This window comes from Cuculus canorus, chromosome 1 (genome assembly GCF_017976375.1).
Source record: "Cuculus canorus isolate bCucCan1 chromosome 1, bCucCan1.pri, whole genome shotgun sequence".
NCBI classification, from domain to species: domain Eukaryota; kingdom Metazoa; phylum Chordata; class Aves; order Cuculiformes; family Cuculidae; genus Cuculus; species Cuculus canorus.
Window position 1 is genome coordinate 114028360 of NC_071401.1, and position 27521 is coordinate 114055880.

General features: G+C 37.0%; 1 protein-coding gene across 9 annotated transcripts in view; it reads right to left on the minus strand.

Moving 5' to 3' along the window:
- Window positions 1–127: 127 nt before the first annotated feature.
- Window positions 128–27521, minus strand: part of PHLDB2 (pleckstrin homology like domain family B member 2) — an 86578-nt gene continuing 59184 nt past the window's right edge. For 6 of the 9 annotated variants that reach the window (XM_054066622.1, XM_054066632.1, XM_054066641.1 and 3 more), the window contains 13 exons: window positions 25753–25908; window positions 24886–24996; window positions 24070–24159; window positions 20517–20660; window positions 19551–19724; window positions 18718–18858; window positions 18044–18143; window positions 10888–11095; window positions 7614–7704; window positions 7051–7197; window positions 4433–4652; window positions 2748–2833; window positions 128–2017 (listed from right to left, as the gene is read on the minus strand). In XM_054066622.1, coding sequence (XP_053922597.1) covers window positions 1877–2017; window positions 2748–2833; window positions 4433–4652; window positions 7051–7197; window positions 7614–7704; window positions 10888–11095; window positions 18044–18143; window positions 18718–18858; window positions 19551–19724; window positions 20517–20660; window positions 24070–24159; window positions 24886–24996; window positions 25753–25908 — 1809 coding nt within the window. In that variant the 3' untranslated portion in view covers window positions 128–1876. The remainder of the gene's footprint in view (window positions 2018–2747; window positions 2834–4432; window positions 4653–7050; window positions 7198–7613; window positions 7705–10887; window positions 11096–18043; window positions 18144–18717; window positions 18859–19550; window positions 19725–20516; window positions 20661–24069; window positions 24160–24885; window positions 24997–25752; window positions 25909–27521) is intronic. The other 3 variants (XM_054066659.1, XM_054066651.1, XM_054066667.1) reach the window with 2 other exon arrangements.

Here is a 27521-nt window from a genome sequence, read left to right on the forward strand (position 1 = left end):
GAGAAACAATGGCTAGGCTAGTAATTAAGCACTACTAAGAAATACGAAGTTGCTTGCACAACTGTATACAGCTATTTAAAAGAGGAGCAAGACGTGAGTCGAAGCAGCAAGTGAATATGAAAACAACTGTATTTTTAAAAATGTTTATTGAAATGCCTTCATTGCATCATGCAGGATACAAAAATTATTAGAAAACCTTTATAACCATACATAAAATCAAGATACATCAGGGAAAAATAATAATTATATAAACCGAAGCAAATTATTTCTGATAGTGTTTTAAATCATTAGATCACAAGCTGTGATCTGTACAGATGATAACAGCTGTCTTGCCATAACAGTCCCTTCTTTCATGATTAGAGTCAAAACTGATGTTTGTCATGTCATAGAGCAACCTTATCACCTGTGCATACCACAAAAAATTCAACCCGTTCATTACAGATACAGGGGTTTAAAAAGTATAATAAAAATATTTATGCCGGCATACTTGTATTCTGCCTTCAGTTTTCTAGTTGTTCCATCCAAAGCCATTAACTTTTCATCAAGAAAAAAAAAAGGTGAATGTGCTTTCTTCTATTACACAAACCACATAGCACATAAGTTTCATTACGGAAACAGAACCTCTTCGAAGTCATATTGTAAGAGATTTTCTTGAAGTTCATTTCAATTAAATAATTTATGTTTCTGCAATACTCAAGGACCTGGAAGCGTTTTTTGTTGTTTTATGAATCTCAATCTCTGCTACTTAAAATTTTCAGGTTTTTTATTCATACGCTGCTTAGTGTAAACTCTTAGAATGTGCCCCTCTCTTTTTATTCTAATTGGCAGCATTAGTCTGTGGATGTATGACTTTAAAGAACAACAAAACAAACTCCCTAGGGCCAAAAAGCTGGCTCCAAAGGACTTAGGTAGGAATTTTGACACTGGCTTGAAGGAGACCAGTGTTTGAGAGGTTTCAGTAGAGCACTTGGCACAGAGTAAGGGGATCTTGCTACATAAAGGAAAATTGCTATAGGGACTAGAATCAGCTTATTCTATTCAACAGAGAAGATGAAAAAAACCCCTCCTTATGAGGAAGTCAATACACGTGTTTCAATTTCATATCCTTGTGGAAAAATGCATCTTCATAAAGCTATCCTTCTCTTTTTTTCGTTTACTTCCACAGATGCACATTTTAAACATGCAGTTGGTGTCAACACACCGAATATCATAACAACTGCATTATATTAAAAGGTATTAAGAGTTTTGGCACTGTCCCCTTACAGAAAGTTAGGTACAACTAACGATTTGAAAAACATTATGATAAGGGAATTGCATAACTCTTTGGCTCTGTTGTAATACTTAACTACTAAGGCAAGAACTGCATGTACCTTAGGGTTGCTTTTTTGTTTGCATTTTTATAAAATACTTGACTAAAAGTTTTAAAAAGTCACCTAATCATCTATAGGTTGAATGCTGCATATTAAAATATATGCTTATTACACCTTTTTGTTCCATTACTAGAGTTTTTGCATACTGATGAGAACACATACATTTTGTAAGTTGTTTAGTATGAGTTTATAAAGACATTCTCCATATAAGAGAATGTGTAGAAAATTAGCATTGAACCAAGATGCTGTAATTTAAATTGCCTGATTATCCATTTTGGAGCACTATGATTCTCTCAACACCTTTAGCTCTTTCATTCCTATAAAGATCAACTAAAACAAGTAACAAGGCCCCCTTTTCAATGCATTTATAAAACCGTCACATTCCGAGGTTTTGGGTGCACATCATAAGGGGGATTTTTCAGAGTATTCACTGGCTTTTCAGATTTCACTACATATGGCTAACTTCATCTGTTACATTATTGCAGTATGCCCTATTGCCCCTTTTATTACAACATGAAGTGGGTGTAGCCTTCCGCGCCCGTAACAATAACATCCATCCATATCCTCATGGCTTCTGGTGAAGGAGCAACCATATAGTATATCCGGTCATGCGTCTTAACACTGAAAGTGAGCAACGGGTTGGGACTCTATAAGCAGAAAGGATAGCAAAAGAATAAAAATAAAAGCCATTTATTGGTACCAGAAATGAAATTACTTACAAGGAGATTTACAGTTGGGTTAAGGAGAAAGATAAAATGCAAAACACTATACCACTGCCTCCTACATTGCAGTACTGGAAGCAGAGATGTCTTTAAATTGCTTGTGTCTACCATAAACACTTTGCACAATACATTTCCACCAGACTATGACACAGTAGTGCAGGGCTCCAACCTCTTGTTTTGTGCCCAGATTAACTTCTCCCCACTGTCCAGTGGTCAAAACCTCCTTGGCTTTCACAAATCCACATGCCAAGGATATATTCAGCTTGTTTACAGCTCATTAAAATTACACATGAGAGGCAGGGTGTACCATGAGCTGCCTGCAACAATTAACTACCTCCTTGTGACAGACGCATACAGCCTCCCTTGATTTGCCAAAGCCGCTGACTTCAGTGATCTTGCCACTGGATTATGGAATTTCTCACAGCAAATTCCACTTGGCAGGTAGACACTCTTATCTCTGCTATCATCAGTATAAAAAACCCACTAATGCTAATCACCGATGTGGCTTCATCTTCCTTTTCCTCCACTCTGGGTTTTTTATTTGCTTGTTTCTTTTTTTTCCTAATAATGTCACCTTTCCCTTTGACTTTACAGCAGCAACCACACTTTCGGTACTGCCGTACGATAACTCAGTTGAAACAAAACCAAAGTTTACCTTATATGCATTCTTTAGATGATCATAATAGACTTCTTCAATAGCTTGAAAATATATTACACCTTTTAATTTAGTTTCATGTTTATCTAAAATGGAAAAGAGAGAATGACTTACGAGAACTGAAATGAACAGTACTTCAAGAAACAAAAGCTTAATTTGCATTTCCACATATGTTCAGCTGATAAGTAACTGGATTAACACTTCTGCTTGTGAAATCCCACAGAAATCTTTAACCTTTCTTACTAATTGGTTGGTTTTGTTGAGAGCCGCATTTCACACTTTAACATGTTTTCTTTTCCACCTGGTTTCCAAGGAAATAAAGCTTTTGCAATTTCCTCCTCTATTTCCATGTCACTCCCTTCACTGAAGTGTCTAAACATTATGGCTGGTATTAGCCAACAGAAGGACAAATGTCTGAAACACATCCAATCTTCCAGTTCCACGAAAGGGAGCCAGACTTCACACAGCTCACAGGCCGAGACCTACAGTTTGCCTTCAAAGGAAAACTGTTACGATAAGCAAACTTGAAATACAATTTGATAGCAAAAGCTTTACATTAGAAGACCATGTGTGCTTGTACTTATTAAAAAAATGCTTCTTCCCATTTATAATAATCTCCCTACTATTTATTATTCAAATGTGAGGGTAGCAGATTGTAGGCAAGTTTCTATAAGCTCTTCTATGAGCTTTTTCCTTTCAAGCCCCACTTGAGGACTTGATTACAAGAGCGTTTCATGTACCCATAAGCTCCCATCGCAACAGTCTTTGTAGAGTTCCCTGTATGCTTCAGGTCAGAAAGTACGGATGCTTCACTCACTGCTATAAATTGTCAGACTTTAGGGTAAGTTCTCTGTTCACTAGACTTGCAGAACTAAAACAATATAGCAGTATATTCACTTAAGAGTTCAATTACTTTGAATTTACAGCATTGATATTTATTTTGGAAGTCTACTATATATTTGAAGATCTAGACGTATCCTCACCTATACAAGCAGATGCATTTTTGTGCAGCTGGAACAGAATTCTCGTGAAACTATATTTGTTGGCTGAAGCCATTGGGACATTATTAAAACTTTCCTTTAGGAATTAGAATTTCATTATGGCAACTGTACTGCACTCAAACCCAAACCTGTTAACTAGCAACATAACTACTAGTACAAAAAAATAAAAGTGTACAGAAATCTCTTTACAGTATTGCATCTTGTTAATTTGAAATTCTTTAGACTCAAAAAGTCTACTTCTCTATATTTAATTTCCTGAAAGACTTTTTAGCACATGAAGCAATGAGACTGCAGAAGCATTCCATTTAATTTTCATGGCAAGTATAATAAATTATAATCTTGTATGAAGGGTACAAGAAATCATTCTGTCATTGAGGAAAGTATCTAATATTTCAAAATAATTTATTTGGAGTCAATAGTCTGTGTAGTATGAACCTGATGATCTTCCATTTTTCCCTCTTCCCTATCCACATCTCTCCCTTAGTCTTTTAAGCTCATTTCTGTTTTACCCAGAGTTAGGACTGAACACTACAGGGAAGGGATTGCATGAGCTTCAAGTATATAACATGACAAAACTGAAATGTAAGTTTTACTCAGGACTCCCTGTATGTTCAGAACTCATGTAAGGTTGATAGGAAGATAGTGGGACAGATGAACAGATGTAATAGTGATCTTGCGACCTACCTGCATAATAACTAAAAGTTCTCTTGTTTCTGTCAAAAACAAACCACCGTTTTTTCCATGTTTTAATTTTTCCTCCCATTTTAATCAGAAAGCCTCGGCAGGTCTTCTCTGTGAGGGAGACATGGTAACAGGTCTCTATATTGTGACCTGCTGTTTCGATGTGACTTCGTAGGTCAAAGTCTTCCTTTCTAACCGGCAAATAGCGAGTCAAGGGACGGGCCTACAGTAAAGAAAAGGAAACCGTATTATTTTTAACAGAAGTCTTAACTTCTTTCTGCTGCAAGAAAATCACTGCAGACTGCCCTTAGATTCTAAGAATGAACGTAAGAAAAGTAAAGAGCTTTCTGCTGCAGCCCTAATTCTCTTTAAAAGAAAAATCCTTAAAACTTGTGACTTTTTCACAAAGAGTTGGATAACTTTATAAAAGCCAGATTAGAGCACAGGAGTTTCTTCACATCATGAGTTGATAAGCTGGTAAAACAGGGACTACAGCACAGAAAAGTTGTTTTAGAATGAAATTAATTAAATGTATAGGTGTGTTGCTGCTTTAGACAAAGGGTAAGAACTTCATTTATATGATGTCAAGCAAACTCTTTGTTTCTCCAGGCTAGATGCTCACTACACATCTCACTTAGTAATATTTTATTTCTACAAGTATTTTCATGCAAAGTGTAATACAAATAAGAACAACACGTGGTTACAGGAAAAATTAACAATGAGAGTGAACTGTAATTAGTAGTTTCACAGAGACTTCTGTGAACAAAATTGAATTTTTTTTTTTCAAACAAATTAAATGTGGTATCTAGTTCACAATTGGCAATAAGATACCGAGGGCTGAAGTGCACCCCTCTGCAAAAGGCAGCAGGGCAGCACAGGAAATGGTGCCTCATTCTTGACTGCAGTTCAAGACTCTGCATCAAGCCCAGATAATATCAGTTGAGAGAACAAGCAGGAGGATGTAGTGATTTAGGACCTCTGCCCGCTGAGGGAATATGCTTGTTTTCTGTGCCTGAAGGGTCTATCACAACTTCCGCCCTCATTTTAAATACAGAAGAAAAGTCTCTCAAGGCTCCAGCTGTATTCAAGGCAGACAGAGGCTGCGTTACAGGGCCATTCTCTCTTGACTCCAGAGAAGTTAATAACCTGGAGAATCTAATCTGCCCCTGTTCCATGCCTAAAGTTAGCCTTTAAAATCCCACCGTGAGTCACAAATCAAAGGGACTTTCCTTCATGGCATTGTCAAGAATCTCAGCGCAATTGGAGCCGTGTTGCCCGGAAGAACTCTTAGCACCCCGCAAAAATTGTGCAGTCCTGTATGATAGAAGCTGGCACCAGCTTTGGCAAGTGCAAAGGTAGAGTTCCTTCCCCTAGTTTATGTTTCTGAGTGTGAGGATGTGATGAAAAAAATAGAGTCTCAGGGGGAAGAAATAAGTTAACAAAAAAATGTAGTTATTTCTGACAGATATATTTTGTATTCCTGCCAATTCAGTCTTCAGCCTCCCTGCCAAGTCTCCCAGTTAGCAGCAAGTTACAGGGAATTCAACATATGCATGCTTCCATTTGGGATAAAGATATAAGCATGGCATCATTGTTTATGCTGTACTTGAGTTGTCATTAAAATTTCATAGGAAAAAGAAAGCGTTCAGGTAAATTACACATAAAATTTAACATTAGGTAATAGCATTATATATAAAAAAAGGAATAGATAAATATGACCAGAAACACCATAAAGTTCTGGGGCTGTCCTTTTGTTCCGACTTACTGTTATCAATTAGAAAGCCAAGTTATGTAAGGCTGTTCATAAAAAAAAAAAAAATAGTAACTCATGAAAGAAAAACTTAGTAAAGACAGCACCAGAAAGACATTCAAATATGATATGGAATCTTCTGCACTCAGAGACATAACAAAATGAGACACTGTCTTTCTATACTATACTAACAATAAAATGACTGCCTAGTGTATTTGCTGTACAACATAGATCTTATTAGTCGTGGTGGAATAAATGAATAGGTAAGACCTCTGAGCCTAAAGAAAGCTCAAGATACTTCTAAATTCTAACAAGAAGCAAGAAATGCAGGAATTAACGCTGGTTTAATTAAATAATGTGTCCCCTGTTCTAGTCCCAGTAACATTAGGAAAAATACTACTTCCTCTCTAGAGAAGATGAACAAGCTTCATCAGCTTTATTTTTTTTCAGTGAAATATTTGAAAGTGCCATTTCACATTCCATGACATGTGTTAAAAGAAAGAAAAACAAACACCAATCATTTATAAAATTAACACAGTCACAAATTTCCACTGTTCAGGCTAAAAAATATTGCTCTGCCTGTACTTAGTAAGAAACCTTAAAGGATTAATATTTATGGTTCTGGTACAAGATGCTAAATAGATATCTATGCTATTATTTAGCTTTAAATGAATACCCAGATATCTATTTAAGGCTCCAAAAGCCCAAATATACATACTTTTAGTGGCACAGTTACACGCCAGAAATGCTAAATCTACCTATTCAACTGAAAGCAGTTCTGTTTATGACTGGAAGAAATAACACTTAGTTCCTTCTGTACATCAAGGTGAAGTCCGGCACTTAAAAACCATTGCATGTCAATGTATCTCACCTGTGCTCTTTGTTTCTCACGTATTTTGACTTCCTTTTCAATTAATTTTTGCCTCTGGCTAGTTTCTTCTTCCAGTCTTTTCTCTAGTTGCTCCCTGCGACGCTTTTCTTCTTCCAGAGCTCGTTTTTTAGCTTCCATCTCCCGTTCCTAAATACCATAACACATGCAGAACTTTAATTATATGTGAAACTATAGCTGATAAAGTAATCTCTAGCTAGGGCTATATCCCTTTTCACCTATTAGGTAGGCAGAAATATATATACAAAGTGGACTGAGACTTAGAATCAGAATTGCAAATACTGCCACTCTAGAAATGAAGGGTCTTCTAGCAGGCATAGCTTCGGATGGGATTTTACCATCAACTGATCCATTTGAGACAGCAGCTATTGCATATGGAATCAAAGATGGAGTATGAGGGTGAAACCAGACCAAACTAAGAGAGAGGAGGTAGTTTTTGAATTGTCTGTTAAGTGTAAACTATTTAAGGTCCAATGTTGCATTTAGAAGGATATTATCTAACCAAACATGACCATGCTTAGTTTTACTTAAAAAATTATGCTTACCCTGGTCTCAAGCAGCCTAGTCTTTTCAGCATGCGCTTGTTTGAGAAGTCTCTCCATCTCTTCTATTCTTGCAACATTTGAAGTGCTAGCACTGCACAAAAGAAAAAAAAAAAAGTTATTTAAAAGAATACTTGGTATTTAAAGAATTAGAATCCAACATTAGAGTTTAAGTATTGAGTTGATACTGTTCTGATCCAGTTCAGTGCAGTAGGCACCAACAAAAAATGATGTATAAAGCACATGGTATGCTCTCAATGTATATGTTCCCCATTCAGAGTTGTGAAGAATGCAGGCTCAAGTGCCTAAAAATGCAACTTTTTAGTCCCCATTGATCTGTCATCTTCTCCCAGATAATGGAATATGGATGGAGGTGGTTACCATGTCCTAACAGAACACACTACTCATCCCCAGAGATGGCACTAGTAGCCATCTGAATATACCTGTCTTTCTGGCCGTAGCCTGTCTCTGTTTTTGCATCTTACTGAGTTAATCATCGAAACATTCTCAATTAAAATAAGGAGGATTAAGAGGTATGCATAAAGGCCACTCAGCGGAGTAGTGTCAGGAAAGGTCTACTAGTTAAAACTAACCAGTGAGACAAAGAAATAAGGGTAATTGCAAAGAGTGCGAGATCCTGGTCCAGCACCACACAGTTACTGCCTTTGCCTGTCCTTTTTAATTTTGTTTCTTTTCTCCAATACAATTTCTTTGTTTCATCTCAATTTAACAGCCATTTCAAATGTGGCATGCTCCCTGTTGATGTTAAATATTACTATATTATGATTAATAATGCCATTAGACTGAAGCACAACATGAGGAAATAAAATGGATGCAAATGTTTAGGGCAGAGAGAAACCTGATCTGGGATCATACTGAAAATGCTATCCGAACACTCAAGTGGAAGTGGGTGTCAGATAGCAGGTTTCTTCATGCTGTTTAATAGCATGCAAGCCAGCTGTGAAGGGACACAGGTAGAATGGAAGTAGTCCCAATATGCGTCCTGAGCAAAATGAAGTGAGAACAACATCCCACGTTTTCTGAGCGTGCCTCTGATGGTTCTGTCTGTAAGACTGGGATTTTTGTCAATGTGTGACAATCTTCAGAAGACATTTCTCTGTCTGAACCTGGGGATATGTTTCACGAGAGGACACAATACAGTACAATACAAAAAAACCTCATATCTCATTTAGTCCAAGCTTGCAGAAGATGTATAATCCATCTGAAATCTAGTGAGTTCCAAAAGCTTATTGTGTCTGAAAAAAAGGGGGCGCACTGACTTAGAAGCCTCAGACTAGTTTGGTCATGCTATGTTTAGGTTATGGGCCAAGAGAATCTGGGTTAAGTAACTCCAGTAAAAGCAATGGGGTCGTAAATTAAGGCATTTGAGCAACTTCGTGGACAGGCAATTGCATTAGCTTTCCCATAAAAAAAAACTGTCAGTACTTCAGCTTTGTTAAATGCTTTCATCCTTGATTTGCTTTTCCTGCTCACAGAAATTAATGTGTAGCAGGAGATTGTAATCTCCAAAATTTCAACCAGGAAAAAATAAAGTTGCTAATGAACATTCAATCAAATACTGTTTGGTGAGCTTCTGAATAACTACGGTGGTTCTGTTCTGTAGTCTGAGAACAGACAGATTTTATGCATTTTCAGCAAAAAAACCCAAGTCTCTCTGATCTTACACAAGGCAATGTATACCTTATGTATTTTAAATGTGTCAGAACAAAGCAGATAAATAGTTTCCCTTTAAAGTCTGATATATGGCTAGAAAAGATTCTCAAACACCATCTAACCTAACACAAATTCAGTTTGCTAAAGAGAAGCTTTGTCAAAGAAAATTAACTGCCTATCTTTCAAGACTATCAACAAATCAATCTATGCTCTTTTCTTCCCTCACCAATCATTGCCCTGTGAGAAACTGAAATATCTGTTGCAATGGGGCTTTTTCTGTTTTTTTTTTTTCATTGGTTTGAGTGTTTGTTTGTTTGTTTGTTGTTTTTCTTCAGGCATTGGCTTGAAGCTGCAGAAGACCTAGAAGGAGACAGATGGACAAAGGACACCAGCGAAATTCAACAGCTTTTGGCGATTCCCAGTCCTGGGCTGAAGAATCCATGAGATGGCCTCAAGGTAGCTCAGACACACACCATCTTCCTCCAAAACAGCCAGAGCAGCAAGTCACAAAGGGACAGATTTCATACCACTGCCATGTTAGTTTAGTGCATGGATAAGAGTTCATTCTCAGTCTGTCTTCAGCGATGAGAAATTTGCTGACTGTGTATCTAATTAAAACAAAAATCCTCAAAACCTGAGTCTTAATGTTTTTACTTAAAGACAAACAAAACAAATAAAGCCGGCCGGCAGAATCAGTGCCTATGGTATTTTATTAAACCCTCAACACTGCAGACTTCAAAAGGAAATCAGTGGGCTGATACCCTGTTACAGGAAACAGATGCTGAATGAAACACAACATGCTAGCCAAAAAAGCTGTCCCTGTGTTCACAAGGGATTCTTAAACCTGTGACAATATTGTGCTTAATTATCAGCCCTGTCTTATGCTTGTGAAACTGCTGGGACAGGACTGTGAGGAGAAACAAAAGTGCTATCATGAAAACTAGACTGTCAGAGAATATTGCGCACAATTTTGAGACGCAGCTGGACTTTTAACACAGATTGTTGACTTTTTTTTATCTGAGAAGTAGTGTCTGAGCTGACACCCTCTGAGGATGAGAAAAGCAGCTGAGCGCTCTAAACCTTTCAGTGTCATCTCTTCATTTTTACTGACCCAGAAAAAGGAAGGGAAAGGGCAAAAACAGATAGCCAGAGCAGCCATAAGTGCTTCAGCATAAGGGTCTAGTAAGTTAACATGCTGGGCATGCAGAACGAATGCACTTCATCACTGGCAAAAGTCTTTGAGATATTTCCTACCACAGGAAGTGTCTAGTGACCAAGGAAGGAAGCTCAGGTATTACCAGCTCTGAAAAGTGCATCAATGACTTCATAATTTCCTTTCAGGACTAACACTGATTTCTCTGTGGCCTTCAACATTATCACTTAACCTTATTTCCCTTTTTTAAATAAGTAGGCAAGATGACAGTTAAACCTGATGATGAAGGGCTGCACAATATTAAATATTTTGCCCTTCTAATGATCATATATTTTCTTAACCAGTTAGCAACACTCACATTTCTATAGCATCAATACATACAGTGTACAAATTCTCTTTTATCATTATAAGCCCATGACCATTACAACATCAGAAAGAAAGACACTTCACCTGGAAATGTTATCTGGTGAGCACGCTGATATGCTTGTCTCCATACTGTCAGAACTGTCTAAGCTTAGTGTATCAAAGGCATGGTCCTTGTAACTACGATCTGGGTAATGGAAGCTATTCAAATACACATTTGATTCAGATGCTGTTCTGCTGTAGAATTCAGGAGACTTCTGCCTTTGGCTTTCACAGATACGTTGATGATTATATCCTACAGAATACAGAGGAAATATTTATTTCACACAGAAATTTTGTGACATCTTAGCAGTATAAACATTTTGAACATCACGTCACTCTTAACTGCATTATGACCAAGATACTACAGTATTATGGTTCATTTCACAAGTTAATCACGTAATTGAAAGAAAACTTTTAAAAGTCTGTTTTTTCTATTATGGACACAATTATATGCAGATTAGTATGGCTGACTTTTCAATATATTTCATTGTATTTGTCTTATGAAAATATAATTTGAACAAATGGAATTTTGATTTTAAAATTAAATACCTAATCTAGAAAATAATGCAGTTAAATTCAGCATTCTAGAAGAACTGACACTGATTCAATTAAAGAAAAAAAAAGAAAGTCTCGATATTCAATGGTCTTGAGTACCCATTTCATTGATTTTACTAAATGTGGATTATTTTTTGTCCGAATATAGAGCTTCGCCTTCTGGTAGCTGCAAGTTAGGATTTTATTTTCAGCTGAAATAATATGGGCTACCTGTCACATCATCATATTTACTATCATAGAGATACTTTTCTGGAGTTCTGAAACTGCAGTTCACCCTGCATGATTGAAGCAGTTCCCTACAGCACAATGACTATAAAGAAAAAAAAGGTTTATGCGGCATTTAAATTCTTTGTGCTGTTACTTTTCCACAAAATCATTCTTTCTGAAAAGCTATCCTTCTGGAACACAAGGAATTTTGTTTGGCTATGTCTCCTTTAAAGAATATTTGTTCAGAATTATTTTTATCACGCCTCCATTGCTCTTTGTAAATAACACAGCTGTAATCAGACAAACTTGAAGAGAGGTTGTTGAGCTTGCCTGATGAAGAGGAGAGTATAATGACAGTTGTCGTTTTAACTGCTAAAGTTATTTTACAGTGCCCTTTTAAGGTTCATTTAATCCATGTGTTTACAAATGCAACTGTGCTGCTCATCTTTTCCTTCAATTAATGCAGTGAGACTTTCTCAGAGCTGATACTCAGTCAAGTTGATAATACTCTGCATATTCCTGACCCAAAATCTGAGGTGGTGGCAGAGTTGGAGATTAGGAAGGACCGTTAGACTACATGGAAACCTCACATCTGTTCAGGAAACGAGCCACTGACATTCCACATATTTAAGATAAACATACAAAGGAAAAATACAGGCAAATGTACAAATGCAGCGAAGTTCACATAAAAGTTTTGCCCTACAAGCATTTTCAAGGCAAATGACAGTTTTCTCTTTTCTGCTCGCTTCCATTTGTATTACACAAAGGTTTCTCACAGACAATTAAAGCTGGTTTCTAAGGAACTAATAGGATTACACTTGCCATTTGAAAGAACACTAAATTTCCATAGAAGTTTGATTGCATGGATTAGTAAAAGAGACAAAAAGGACACAAATACACCTCAGTAGTCATAGATAATAACATCACACAACACAGGTGTTACTGAATCATATGTGCAGTTTGGGTTTTTTTCCATTATTATTGCAAAGGCTGGTGTTATTGCAGATAAGCAATTACCTTTCATACTTGAACCTTTGGAATGACTAATTGCTCCTGTGAAATGGTTATCAATTATTCATTACAGAAAGAGAGAAAAAATAAATTACTAAAAGAACTTTATTCAAATGCATATTTTTCTAATGAGCCCTTTGCAAAACCGTGACTACTCAGACATCTTAATCCCGTATCTTATATGTCACTGAAAAATAAACCCATCTAGAAGGCACAGAGAACTGTAGCAGTTTTACAAACACTATCCTAACGGTAAGTCAACTTTCCATGAAGATAAAAACTATATTTTTAAGTAAAACATTTATCAGTTAAACTAATGTAATCATGCAAATGTAACTAAACACTGCAAGAAATATGCAGTCAGTAGGTTGCAAAATGAGATGCATCACAGAAACAAAGCATAACATGATATTCTCTTTTTTTTTCCATGTCACAAGCAATAGGCAGTTCAAAGCTCAGGATCAGCTGCATCCTGACACTGAGAAGGCTCACAACCAACCTGCCCCTGTTACAGCCTCACTGACATATAATGCAGGTACAATCTGTTACTTAAGGGATTTTTTAACTGCTCAGGTGCTTTTTCACAGAACATGCACTTAAAAATATTAGAATTCTGGTAAGATCCAGCACTTTACTAAGTAAAGTTTCCCACAAGCCAAAAATTGTATCAGCCAAGTCTAAGCTGATACAAGAGCTATAGCGGTGCATTGGCTTGTATTCTCTGTAGTAAAACAGCAAAATTAATCCTGTTAACAGCCATACTGTTGAGCAGAATCTTGCAAAGATTCATAAAGCCATACCATTAAAAAATATTCCAGCAAAGTTATTGCAGAATCACAGAAACCTGATATACCACCACAAAATTACGGTGAGATCAGAACCATAGGTGAAAGCTGTTCTTGAAAGTGGCACTGTCAAGTGTGTTAACATGTCATTTTTTGTATGGAAACATGCCAAAATAGGAAGCCTAAGTCTCCTAACCTTGTCATTCTCACCCACAAATCTGCAAAGATTTCTAAATTTTCTGCTTTACTTGTGTGGCTATGAGCAAAGAAGCAAAAAATGAGGCCTGCAGAAAGCTGCTGCTCTGCGGGTATTATTAGCGTGAATCAAAAGTTTTGTTGTGACGGGTTATTTGACAGCAGGAAAAAAAAGACTTTTGAAGTGCTATCATTATTTAACAATTATTTAAAAGTTTCCCACGATTTTGGAAACTACTTGACAGTGCTTGCAATCAGTACTTTTGCCAAAACACAACGATACATACAGCCAGATAAAGAGATGTTCTCATACCTTTTCTGACTTTTCCTGAGTTCAATAAGAGAAGGAGTTAAAAAAAAAAAAAAAGCAAACAAAAACAAACAGTAAACTTGCTTTGAAAAAAATCTTATAATTTGTTTGCACATCTATACCTTGCTCTAAGTTTACTGTTTTTCCGTGGAGCTAGAAAGAATACAAATAATTTATCTTGCTGATAGATAAGTTCTTTGTCCCAACAGTTTTGTTCCCAGTGTTGTGTCTTGTCTACATCTTAACTCCCAGCTAACTGTTCTCTCTTCCCTTCTGGAGTCCATCCTGCAATCAATGGACTTGAATTAGCTCATCCTTTCTCTTCACTCCTGCCTGTCCTTGAGTAGGCTTCTGGCACCCAGCACCCCATGGGAGCTTCCTGGGGCCAAGTTTCAACCTGCGCAGAGTGAGGTCTCTAGATTGTACCAAACAGCAGCTTCTTCATTCATTCTTTTTTCTTTTGCACATGGTGCACATGGTTTGCTTACAAAGGCATGTACATAGGAGGAGGTGAATTTATAAACACAGACCTTCAAAAATACTTCAGGAATCCACTAATGATTTAAACCAAAGATGAGTCCACTTAAATATTTAATAAGTTGCTCCTAAATCAGGCTATGACTACTGACAGTGACTTTTTTCAAGAACAATTCTTGAATTCACATGGCTGATGAAACAGTTTTGGTAATCCTGGAATAAAGACTATTTAGTACCTAAAAATCTATGAAAATATTTCCTACTGGATCCAGCCTAAATTTTATTCATAGACATTAGCACAAAGAAAATTAGATTGAAATCCATGTCCAACTCAAGTGGCTGTTCTTCATTTCCTAACTTCATTTTTAACTTTGGATTTTTCATCTCAGACTTTTATGTTTACCTTCTTGGATTGAAATAAGATAAAATAGAGAAAGTGTATTAGAGAAAACTCATTTTAGACTATTACTACTTTAGTGATAATTCTCGGGTAATATCATTAAACTAGCTGAGCTGCCACCTCCTCCAGGCATCACTGAATATACTTGTTTTCAGATCTCTACAAACATGCCAAAACATCTGGTCTACAAGTTTGCTCAATGCTTTTAAACCCTAAGGAACATGGTAACAACTAATACCGATCCAGGAGCTCATCACCCTCTTTGTATAGCATTTTGTGGGATGCTGCATGACAGCCAGTGCTTCAAACTGAGCAGATGAAGTGGCATTTACCATGGGAGACCCTGGCTTTCCACTGAGCTGAGCACATCCAGCTCTGATGCAGTTCGTGCAGCTGTATGCTCAAGCTGTCGGTAACCCAAGGTCCCCGTGGAATTTGCAATACATCACTTTCAACACAGAAAACTGACAAATTGAAAAATCTCTCAAGTGGGAAAAGAAACAAAAGGAAAGCAAACAGTGTACGTGACAAGTTGAGAACACTTTTTGTCTATTCATCACCTAATTTAAGTGAACAACAGATGTTTGGAGTGGGAAGAGGAGTGAGCACATTTATCAGTATAAGCACCATCGATACATTTGGTATAGATTTGGTAGAAAAATCTTCCAACTCCAAAACATTCACCGAGTCCAAAAAGGCAAACCTGACCTACCTCAACAATCTTTGTTATATAATAAATAAACTGTATTACTTACCAAAACATTTATCACAGAGTAATGGAATAAAAGAACATCACCAAGCGTGTCCACTGACATGATATTTGGCTTGGTTTTCAATGATGTATTTAAGGATGTCTACTGAAATTAATCTTAGTTATACAGACTCAAGTCCCATTGATTTTAGTGGAGGCCACTTAAGATTTCAGAATTTTAATTTATAGTATTATTGCATTTCAGTTGTACAGTGTGGTATGCTTAAGTACTACAACATGTCCAAAACATTTCCCAAATCTCACTGTCCCACAGAACATACTTTCTTTACTGATGACTGAATAAAAGCTTGTTTTCCCTCCATGGACTGAGCATGAGGTGCTAGGAGAAATGAAAAATCACACCACGTTGAACTCAGTACCTTTCCTGCTTGTACCATGACAGTCATTAAGGCTGTGCCTATAAGGCTGAATGAAAGGTGCCTGAAGACTGTGTCTCTGGCTCTTCTGTATAGCTGGGTTGAAATATTCTGGGATCTGAATCTAGCTATCTGACTTGGATGTCTCTGTCCTTGCTGAGTTTTGCACTGCAGAACAAAATCTTCTGTGGTGCATTACCAAGACAAAGGAGCTTTCCCCAACCTAGAAACATGGCATTTCCCAGCAAAGAAAGCAGTTATACTCTTCAAGCTCCTCCAACACCAATAAATTCTGGAAGCTCCATGTTGAATGCAAAGGGAAAAAAACCTGATAAGAGAGCTCCTGAAGCCACAATCAATCCTTGCATTCACCTATCCTTTGTTTTAACTGTCTCTTACTTTGCAAACCCTGTGACAGTTCAAGAAAAGCACCTGTCAGCAGCATTATTTCCCTTTGTTTCAGAAAAGGACATCTAGAACTGTCTCCTCTTTCCCAGTGCAAACTAAACCCTTAAAGCTCTCTCCATAATTTAGTATTTCCATTCAAACTGTTGGATCTTTCAAAAAATAATGGTCAACTAGTACGGCGAGCAGTACAGCACATGCGATTCTTCACAGCATATGACAAGTACCGTGCCAAGTGCCTTAATGAATAAGTCTCTCATTCTCTCCTGCTTCTCTTCTTTGTCAGGCCATAATTCAGTTTTGGTTTGACAAGTTTCTTTCTTTCTCACTTTTAGGACAAGAAATCTGATTCTATTCTTAGAATTGTCCTGGTTGCATTGTGACAAAAAATTAAAATTGATCAAGTTGTTTTTAAAACTCTTATCTTTGCCTGCATTAGGTTTGGTAACACTTCCTTATTGTGCTTTAAGTCTCACACTAAAAATCTTTTGCAATCATTTTACAAAATTATTTCAAATTTTAAACACTTTTGTTGTCAAAGTTTAGCCAAAACATCCTTACTGTGTTCAAACTGAAACAAAGTCTTTTCTGCACAAAGACACAATGATGAATCTGGACATCCTTGGCAAGCAATTCCACCCTTGCACACTAATTACATCAAAGAAGCTTTCTAAGCTGAGCACGAAGCTCCTTTTGTATCGCATCCAAAATACTTCAAGATAAGTTAGCCACAACGTGGTGGTCTGTGGAAGGCCTGCTGTATAACTAGAGATCAAAAACAACAAATCACAACTGGATCAGCTTTATAAAATGCATGTATTCAGTCATGATCCTTTCTCAGCAAGCTTCAGTCCCTGTATTGAGTCATCGTGGTGCGTATGGCTGACCTCAGTTGTCCTCTTTGACCTTTAACAGCTGCTAGCTTCGACAAGTCCTATAACAACAGGATGGATCCTATCTCAGCTTGGGCTTAGTCAGGGCAAAGACCTCCTGCACTTATACAGATAACAATGATGCAGAAGCCGGAAAGAAAATAAACTGACAGATGGCACTGAAGAGCAACTCCTTTTGAAGATGGGACGCTTATAAATAATGCATCTTGTTCAAGCAGAAATTGCATTGACTCATCGACAGACAACAGACAGAGTCCCATAGGCTAGAAGATCATGTTTCAGAGATGTAGCTTTCTTTTAGATCCAGATTTTCCCTGTCCCTATTACAAAAATGCAACTATCTATCCACGACCTCTCTCCTTTCCCATTCTGTAGTCCAAATATTTAAGACCACTTCTAACACCACAGTTACAGATTCTCAAAGGTGTCGCTGTCTAAGGAATTTGTTCAGGAAAAAATATATGCCTGTGAAAAACAATTAAGATCATAATATGAAAATATTACGGAAAAAAAAAGAGGAAGAAAAAAAGAAAGCAGTGTTTAATATATTGCCTCAGAATCACTCACCAAAGTTATCCAGTTAACCTAATGTGTATTTTTCAACACACTGTTCTCGTTTACTAAATACTTCAAAACTACATGTGCATCCACATCATAATCCTAACATCTTATTTTGCAGATACCTGAAAATTAAATTTACAGCTCACTTTTTTCACCAAGAAGCAAGCTTTAATTTTACAGACCTGTTGATTATAGCAACACCAGTTTCAGGCTTATTTCCTGAAAAATTGAACACTAACTTTAAACAGAAATGAATCAAATTAAAAGGCCTTACCTTTGTGCATCCTTCTTGACTCTGACTCTTTGGTCATCGTTGCCAGGCAGTGAGGAAGTACGCTGCCACAGCTGTTGCTCTGCCCTAGTGGTAAATGTCCCTGCAGAAAATTTTGTAAATATGTGCTTAAAAGTACACATTAAGACTTTTTTGTATCAGCAACTAATGGTAAAATAACTTGCTTTCTCATGGGTATAAATGTCATGTCATATCAATCAGCCAAGGACATTTTACTTGTGCATGGTCTCTAGTTAGGCCAAAATGTTTTCCAAGTAGTATCTCTACTTCCCTGCTGTTTGCTGATTCACCATGTACAAATAAACAGCATTTTCACTTTACAAACAACCTTATCTTTGCCATTTATAGGCCTTAGGTAGGAAGGAAAAAGACCTGTTGTGCTTCTAGAATCAATTTAAGCTGGCCTTAAGATACAATCATTGAGGTAGTAATAATGCATTTACAATTAATGTACAGCAGCGTGGCATTTACAGACATCAGACATAAGGCTTCATATATATTCTCATATGATAATAAACCTGAAGTTCTGTCAAAGTCAGTTTCAGAGGTAAATCTGGGGGATTACACAATGCTTACAGTGTACCAACCTTACCTCTAACATAATACAGGTTTTTATATAGACATTGGAAGGCCATGAATCACATGCAACTACGTACTTTAGATGCAACACTTCGTCCAAGCGTAGAGCTACTGAAGTGCAGTGATGAAGATGGAGCCGTTTTCTTGCGAGGTAAAGTATCACTCATGTACATGCATTCTCTGTGCTGCTTCTTTCGCTCTTCCAGATTTCTGAAATGCTTCAAATGTAAATTGTTACAGTTCTGACAAAATGAACTGACCTACTTGCTCAATTATACTTTATATGGAATATAATGAAGGTGAGAGTCTAGGAACTTCAATGGAAAGAACAAAATCTAAAATACAGAGTACCTCCTGCTTCACAGGGCTTTCCAGGATTTCTACAAATATCACATTAAAATAATGCTAATTAAGAAAAGACACTAAATTCATGTGCATTTTTTGTGTACCTCTCCCTGTACCTACTACATAAAGGAGTAGTGTACAAGTGCAATCCAATTACAATGCAAAAAAGTTTACTTACAAGTTATTGTAATGAATTGGTGGCTTAAAACCAATACAGCTTATGAAAGGCATTGTTCAAATCTATACAAATCATTAATATAGGACTTCAAATGTAGGCACTTGTACTTTATTGCTCTAAGTCTTAGGACAGTTGCAATGGCTTCTGAATCTTAGTATTTGCCTCTGGATGGTTTATATAAGGAGACCTTTCGTTTAGTAACATTCTACAATGCATTGTGTGGATTTTTAAACTTGCAGTTCCTTTAACTGCAACATTCTGCAAGTACAATCAACATACGATCTGTCATAGCACTCTAAAAACTTCCCCCATAATTTAACTTCATGGCCACCATAACAAGAACAAACAAAGAAAATAATCCCAAGTTATCAGCTTTGCAACTGTTACCTGTTGTTGCCTGCGGTGTTTCTTAGCTGGCAGAGGTGGAGGTGTATCAGATAAAGGAATAGGATCTACATGAGTAGCCATGACCTCAGGCCAATGGACTGATGGAAGTTGAGCAATAGAGCGAGGAGAAAGAGAGTGAGGAAACACAAATCCAGAACAGAGAGGTGATCTTAGCTTTATAGAAAAAAGAGAAATTACACACAGAGTTTTCTTTTTGGAATCGCTCAAAAGATACGGCACATACAAGCTGCAGTTTTAGCACTGTGTTTGTTGGAGCATTTAGCAGGAAAGGAGATGGGTTGTTTTGCAATTCTCAAGGCATACTGAACTACCAGAAGCAGCACAGAAATGCCAAATTCTAACCAGCTGCTGCCTTATTGCAACATAACGGTAGGTGGCTTTACATTCATAAGGTTATTCCATTCTTTTAAAAGGGGATTTGTTCAAAATTTGCTAAGGTCATTACGAATGTAAAATCATCACAAAGAATGAAGAAAAGAGTAAACTAGAAGACACAGACTGGACAGACTCCATAGAATAGCCAAGATAAGTAGAAGCTACCCATCTCCCACAAATATTCAAGACACACTTCTACCGCCTCATAGGAAACAAAAAACCCAAACAAATAGTAAAATATACAAAATAAACACCTAAGCACCATTGATCAAGTAACCATTAGGCGTGTCCACAGACCATTTACCAAAGGTGCATTACATTACAGTGTCTGACAGGCAAAGATTGTCACATATTACTTCTTAGGTCATAAGCATTCAGTTTTTTTGGCCTTAGAAGTCTCATGTACGTCATCAAAGACTTGACAACTGGAGCAGTCCTTCACCTATGGCAGTTTGCCTTAGGGTCAATTTGTTACATGTTGAATTACCAAAAAATAAACTGAACTAAATAAAATAAAAAGGTAGCCATGAAAGAACAATGCAAATAAAGGGAAATGTCTCTCAAACAAACCTCTTTATTTTGTGGCTGGCTCGTCAGCACAGCCGTGGAAGGCTCAGTGGCAACTGCTTCAGCATCTGTGGGGGGCTGAGTGGAAGGGGATATATTCGTGGAATTGCCATACAGCTCACTAATTTCATTTACACTGATATAGCCCTAAAAGGAGGAATTCAGAAGTTAAAAGGAGCAAAAGCCAAAAGACGTGCAAGAGTATTAATGTATCCAGTACGATGAAAGTTAGTTTAGAGTGATACAGCCAAATTTTTGTTATCATTGAAATACTTCATCATAAATAAAATTAAATTATTAGCAAGCTTTTTCAAATGTTGAATACTTGGATTATGAAAATTGTTATTTATGTAATTCCAAAAACATTTGTGTAATCAAAAAGCAAATGTACATTAAGTGACCAAAAGTCATGTAAATACCCTTTAGAAATTATGTGGCTCTTTCTCTGGAAAGCAAATTGGGGGAAAATGAAGAAAAAGTCTTAATCACCCATCTTGTTCTTTCTATTTCTGGTCCATGTTTAAATAAATTTAACTTACCCTGATTTGTTTCTTGCCTAACTGTTAAAACTAGTATGAGAAAACCAAATGACTAACAGAACTGGGAAGAACTCATATAAGGACAAGCCATCGCTACTCTCTAAATTATTATCACACAACATTTGCATTGTCTGGCAGTCGCTTTTAAGTTTTAGATGTTACTAGGAGACTTGGGTAAGATGCTGTTAGTTTTGGCCCCATAGCTATTACAATTTGCCTCTTTTTTTTTTCTTTAACAATCATACTGGAGGTGACGGGCTGAGGAAACACAGACAACAGAGTGTGCTTCTGCCTGTGGGGAAGCTTTATGCAGGCAGACTTGAGATATAATGGCATAATACAATTACTGCATGTGCTTTGGTGTTAGCTGAACAAATGTTATTTAAAAAATAAAATACAGATTTAAATCCATGATGTGTAGGATGCCAGACTGTAAAAAGTCCAATGTCCTAACTTCTTATCCATGGAAAACAAGGAAGAACAAATCATTGTTGAAGTAATGCCATAAAATGAGAGAGAAATATGCTTATTTTTTAAATCAAGATAGTAAGCTGCATTTAAATTGAAAAGGTGTCACGGGGGCTATGTTTCTATTACTGTACTAGCATACTGACTGCCAGTACATATACTTCAGCAATTCAGTAAAAGAAGTCACAGACTCTACAGTGTTTCTTCTTTTTAAAAACGTTTAGATGTAGCTACGATCGTAGAAGGCAAATTGAAATAAATTCTACCCCTATTAGCTATTAGCATAATTTTCAGTGTATTTTATCACTTATTTCAAGCAGATACACAATTCTGGAAAATTAAGTATCATACTGTGAACACAGCACTCTAGAAATAGAAGGCAAATCTTAACTCTGGTCTTATTTGATGTATTATTACATGAGAAGCAGTCTGGGTAAAATACTAAAGTTTCCCTCTCAAAACACATGACTATATTACAGTAAAATAGAATCCACAATGAAAAAACTCAAAACTTGCTTAATCATCTTGTAGCAGCACTATATCAGTAACCAAAACTCTGCAAATCTATGAATGCAACATTGTATGCATTTTTATAGAGAAAAGCCCTTTCACCATCATATGAAAAACATTCCTTTCAGGCTCACAACCGCAATGGGGAGGAAAAAAAAAGCAAACAACAAATGACTCTGCTGTACGTTAGCTCGTGTGCCTGTTACATTAAATGTTTCCAAGGTAGATTAGGCATCCAAGTAATTTTGTCAACGCTGAACTTTTAAACAGCATTGATTTTCACCACTTATTTAAGTACTAGGATAAGCATCCTGCCACTTTACATGCGGCTGTGTTACTCTCTATTGCTGCGCATGCTGGGAGTAAGCTTCACGAAGGACAGAAGAGAGTTACAAATGTGTCATCTGGTGAGGAAGGGCTTGGAAATGCTGGACCACAGACATGACTGATACATGAGCAACAGCACAGTGAAATTAGCTTCCGTGTGCAGGCACTCAGTTTAAGCCTGTGCCTTATTTTTAAAGGTGCCAGAATAGTCAGAGAAAAATTAAACTGGACTGAAGAACATCTGGCAAAGAAAGACATTTATTTTATAGGATTTAGCCTGTGGGGACACTGAGCATGAAACAGATAGTCCATGCTGGTCCTTCTCTCATTTACTTTGGAGCAAATCCTAACTGTCTTCACTACAGTGAACAGAATGACACCACCGAATAATCCATTCCAATAAAAAGAGTGTTAGGCTCACTTAATGTAGTTGCATTTTGAAATATCTGTAATTAAACAAACCATTATGTGAACATGAAGACAAAAATCACAAATAGCACTCACTCTCTAGTAAGAGAATGAACAGAACCATCTGAAAATAAAAAAGAAGGAAGCTTAGACTTGCCAGATGTCCCGGTGGGAGGTGAGATGTCTGGATCAGAACACAACCTAGGACATTGAAAGTCTAAGCATCTGCAGTATGGCTTGCAGTGAGGAAGGGTGCTCAACCCCACTGACTTTTGCTGGAGGCCAAATAAGCAAGATCACATTTCCCAGGTGCTAGAAGTACACGTAGTTGCTTTAGACTTCAAAAACCCAACTTTCCACAGTGACACCTAAAACACTAGATGTGGCAGACACTGTTCAGGGCTTTGATATCCGCAGATCTGGCAAGTCCAGTCAGACCTGACCTCTTAAGCAGATGTTAATGAAGCAGCCACAGACTCCTGCCACTGTGTTTTAAATGATAGATTTTTCTCTTCTTCATTTATAACTTCATGTTTATCTGCAATTTGCACATTCACCAAGTTAAGTGAAGAAGATAAACATGGGGAGTTAATTCTAATATTGTACATGCTGACTGAATCTTTGCAACAGGCTGTGGCTTACCTTGCACTGACCTTGCTCACGGACCTTGAGGCTTAAAGCGATACCCTCAAAGCCATGAAGTCTTGACAGCTGCAGGTGAGCTCTGAGTCTCATTGTGCGTTACCCAAACTAAGTTTTTTTCAGCAAAAAATATTTAACACCTTTACTCTTACAATTCAGAACAGTTAAATAAATAACTCAATCTTACAACCACAACAGCTTGAAGTCTTCAATGCAATGCTTTTTAAAAAGATCAAAATGTACATTTGTGATGCTTTACTGCAGAGCCTTGGAATAAAGGGAGAGGAGGCAATAATAAAAGCTACCGTGCAAAAATAAGACTGAACTGTATTCATACTTGAACAGAGTTATTCCTGGACCTCATTCTTCTTCACTTCAATGAGGTTTAATTGTCTATTTCGAGAAAATTAGAGACATACGCATAAAAATGATTAGTTTTTCCAGAGCAAGAGATTAAGGCAATACCAGTCACATCTGGGAAAATGTCAAGAGAAGCTATTTTTGCTCGTCCATGCATTTGGACTTCCATTAATAGCCTTACAAAGTAATTTCATCTCAAAAACAATTGCATGAATAGGACTTCAACAAGTACTAAAGTGCTTTTGTATGAAGTGTTATTAAAAGCTACTTAGGGTAAAGTCAAAAGCTGTGAATCTCTTTACCTCTTTTAGACTATTGGGACTGACAGGAAATCCCTTTCCTCCAGAAAGTGCGGAATATTTCTTTTCCAGATTACAGAGATTCTCTTTTTCCTGTTAAAAACAGACATTTTGTGTTAAATACCAATAGTCATGTAGTGAAAATAAATGCTAACCACTTTCTTTATCGTGTAAGATAGAAAGGATAGACACTGGGATAGAAGGCTAAACACTGCCCAGCAGAATTTTAACTTCATCCTTTTACAGCAGAACTGAACAAAAAATGGAGGCACTGAATGAAAAGCTAGTGAAAGATCTTCTATAAAAACCACAGCCAAACCCAATAGGTTCTCCTTCAGCATTTTGAAAATGCTGATTCTTCTTAATGAACCAAATACAATGTCTCTCATGATTAAAAACAAAAAATAAAATGGATGCGAAGGGTTCATGCCAGTTTCTTAATAACCATATGTTAGCTGATGTTAGGTAGCTCATCTTGTAGCCTAGTATGGGCTATAACAAGCCAAAAATCTGAGCTCTCTGTGCATAGTTCCTGCAGCCACACGGGAAACACAGGCTTCTAGGGTTAGGTTGAGTCCTCTGGAAGGAAGCACCTCTAAAACCCTCTCAATTATCAAATGCCACTAGCGTTTTCTCTTAGGAAATCTGCTAATATTTTTTTTTTAAGTTTAATGGATGCAAACAATCTCTGTCATATTGTTACCTACTTGCTAGCTTCTGCACAACCGATGCTTTTCTTGTGTTCTATGATCTTTTATTCTATGAAGTGCTCTTTTACTCCATGCTAAAAAAATATTCTGATAGACATTAAACACTTACCCTTTGTAGCATCATTATTAAGTTGTTTTTTTCTTTTACAAAATGATCTTGTTCTCTTTGTGCTTGTTGGACAATATGATTGGCTTGTTTTTTAAGAGCAGAAATCTTTTCCTAATATAAAAAGAAAATATCATGATTTATGTGTTTTATTTTCAAAGCACAAGACAACCTGCAGCAAGGATCCTATTTATAAGAGTTCCGTCATTCATATGAGTGTAGCAGTAGGAAAAGAAGCTTTTACAAGACAGCTCACTGCTTTGAAGGAGATAATTAAACAAGGTTTAGACAGTAAAGGGACAATTTATTCAAGAGACAAAACAAAAGAACAACTGTGCCTATTCTGTGACAATATGGTCATTGCTGTCCATATACCGAACAGAACTGGTTTAGAGATGCAACTTCTGATCTCTGACAAACTGCTGTTTAATTGGTTGAGATAGGTCCTTCACAACCGATTTGAAAATAAAACCATTTTCTTAATTTGGTGTTGTATTAGTATTTTAACAAATCATTTAACATCAACCATGAGCACAAAATAACCATGGTTTTGTGCAGAAAATACAATTCTCTTTCTAAAAGAAGAAAACCCAATGCTTTGTTACCTTCTGAAGCATATTGAAAGGTTTAATTGTCTTATGCAAATATACAAACTGGGCATGGAATTTTATTGATTTATTTCCTTTTGGAGGATTCCATTATTTGATCTGTGGGGGATATTACTGGGTCATTATCTTTGCTCTGCTTCAAAAGATTTTTCAAAGAGGAAAGTTTTGCATTACTTCTTACAGATGAGCAGGCTGTAGGTCCATTTCATCTCCTTTCTGCTCAACAACAAAGAATAAATGAATTGACTGTTAGTGATTTTACCTTTCTACTGACAATGCTGCGCTGATATTCAGCTACTTCACGCAGGAGCTGTTGTGTTAGATTTTCTTTCTCTTCATCTAACCTGCTTTCATGTTCAAGCTGCTGAAATTCCAAATCTTCGAAGTGTTTGCTTTCTATGTCCAAAAGATCAGCATCCTTAAGTTAAAGAAAAAAAGGCAGGAGAAAAAAAAAGGAAAGAAAAAGTAATCATATTTTCACTGACACCAGAGCAGAGACACTTATAAACACAAAAATCAGTCTAAAACAGTAATTATGTATATCATACAATTTGTTCAAACAAGAGCTCAGTGCTTTTAATGGTCTACTGTTATAATACAGACCAACTTAGTCTAATCCTTATTTTGATGTTGCTTCCTCCATTGTCCCTACTGTCCCTCCCCTACTAAGAAAGGCGAAGCACCTGCATGGCGAGAAAGTTGTTTTGCAGCATTCAGAGCAGAATGGAGCTTCCTACCCACCAAGCACGCTCTCCTGTAGCCTAGCTATGACACCACCGAAGCCTGAACCTATTTGGTGAGGCTGTCAGATGCCAACTGGTAAAGCATCTGCTTGCCAATCAAAAAAGGACAGAAAGTCTCCAGTAGCACTAGAGAACAACGAGCTGAATTAACTAATTATGGGAATACACGCTCAACTGAAGGAGTGTGAACTGCAATTAGAATTTCTTTAGGTCTACCCAAGTACCAGTACTGTTTTTAATAACAGACATACAGTCAGATAAGAAAAAAGCTACATGGAACTGTGTGCCATCAGTACACTGCCATCATCTCAGCAGTGATGTCCAACCACACAAGTTGCTCAGCCAGAGACTGAGTGTGGACCATCAAATTGGAGCTGACAATTGCTCCATGTGCAAACAATTAAGGGTTCTAGTCATTCACCCTCATCAGTAGGTGTATTATTTCAGAAGAGGTATCAGATCACTTTTATATATTCAGCCAGAGCAATGCCAGGTTTTGTCAGGTAAAAGATGTTGAATGCTGCAGGAAAGACCCAAGAAATAAGAACACACCTGCCTTCCGTTCAGGGATCACAAGATTAAACTTATGGTGCTTTTAGCACAAGAACTGAATGCTGATCTTTCCTCTGCAACATCTGTGTGTTCGTAATACAAATTCCGACTTACAAGTTCCAGAGTTATGAAGAAAAGGGTGTTGTAAATAATCACAGTATTGTTAAATACTAAGGCTCTCCAAAACAGGCACATTGTATGTAACTTGTTAGGCTAAAAACCTACATCCTATAAGCGATTTGTAAATAATGAAATGTAAACTTACTCCTTTTCTTATTTTGACCTAAGGCAAAGGTTAGTAACTGAGATAAGCAGATAGGTCTCTATAGCTCACTCAAAACCAGCTTCCAATGTACCAGGGAAAGATACATGATGCAGAAACTGAAGAATTCAAGTTACTATATAAAATATCAACATCTTCCCATTATTTTTTGAAGATGTGCCTTTCATTTGTAGGAGACAGTGAAGAAATCAAATGCAAAGGTGTGGGCTAAAAATTACAAGAAGACACTTATCTATAATACAGAAATGCTTCATTCAAACCAGTTCAGCATTCAAAACAAATGGAAGGACCTTGCCTGGGCCATGAAAGTCAACAAATTCAGCCTATTTCATACCACGTTAATTGCTACTGAGGCAGAAGAACAGATTGCAGAGAAGGGAACCGATAGCCAGAAAAGCAACTGGTAGCCAGATGCACTCAGAAAATGCTATATTCTTTGTGAGATATGCTATG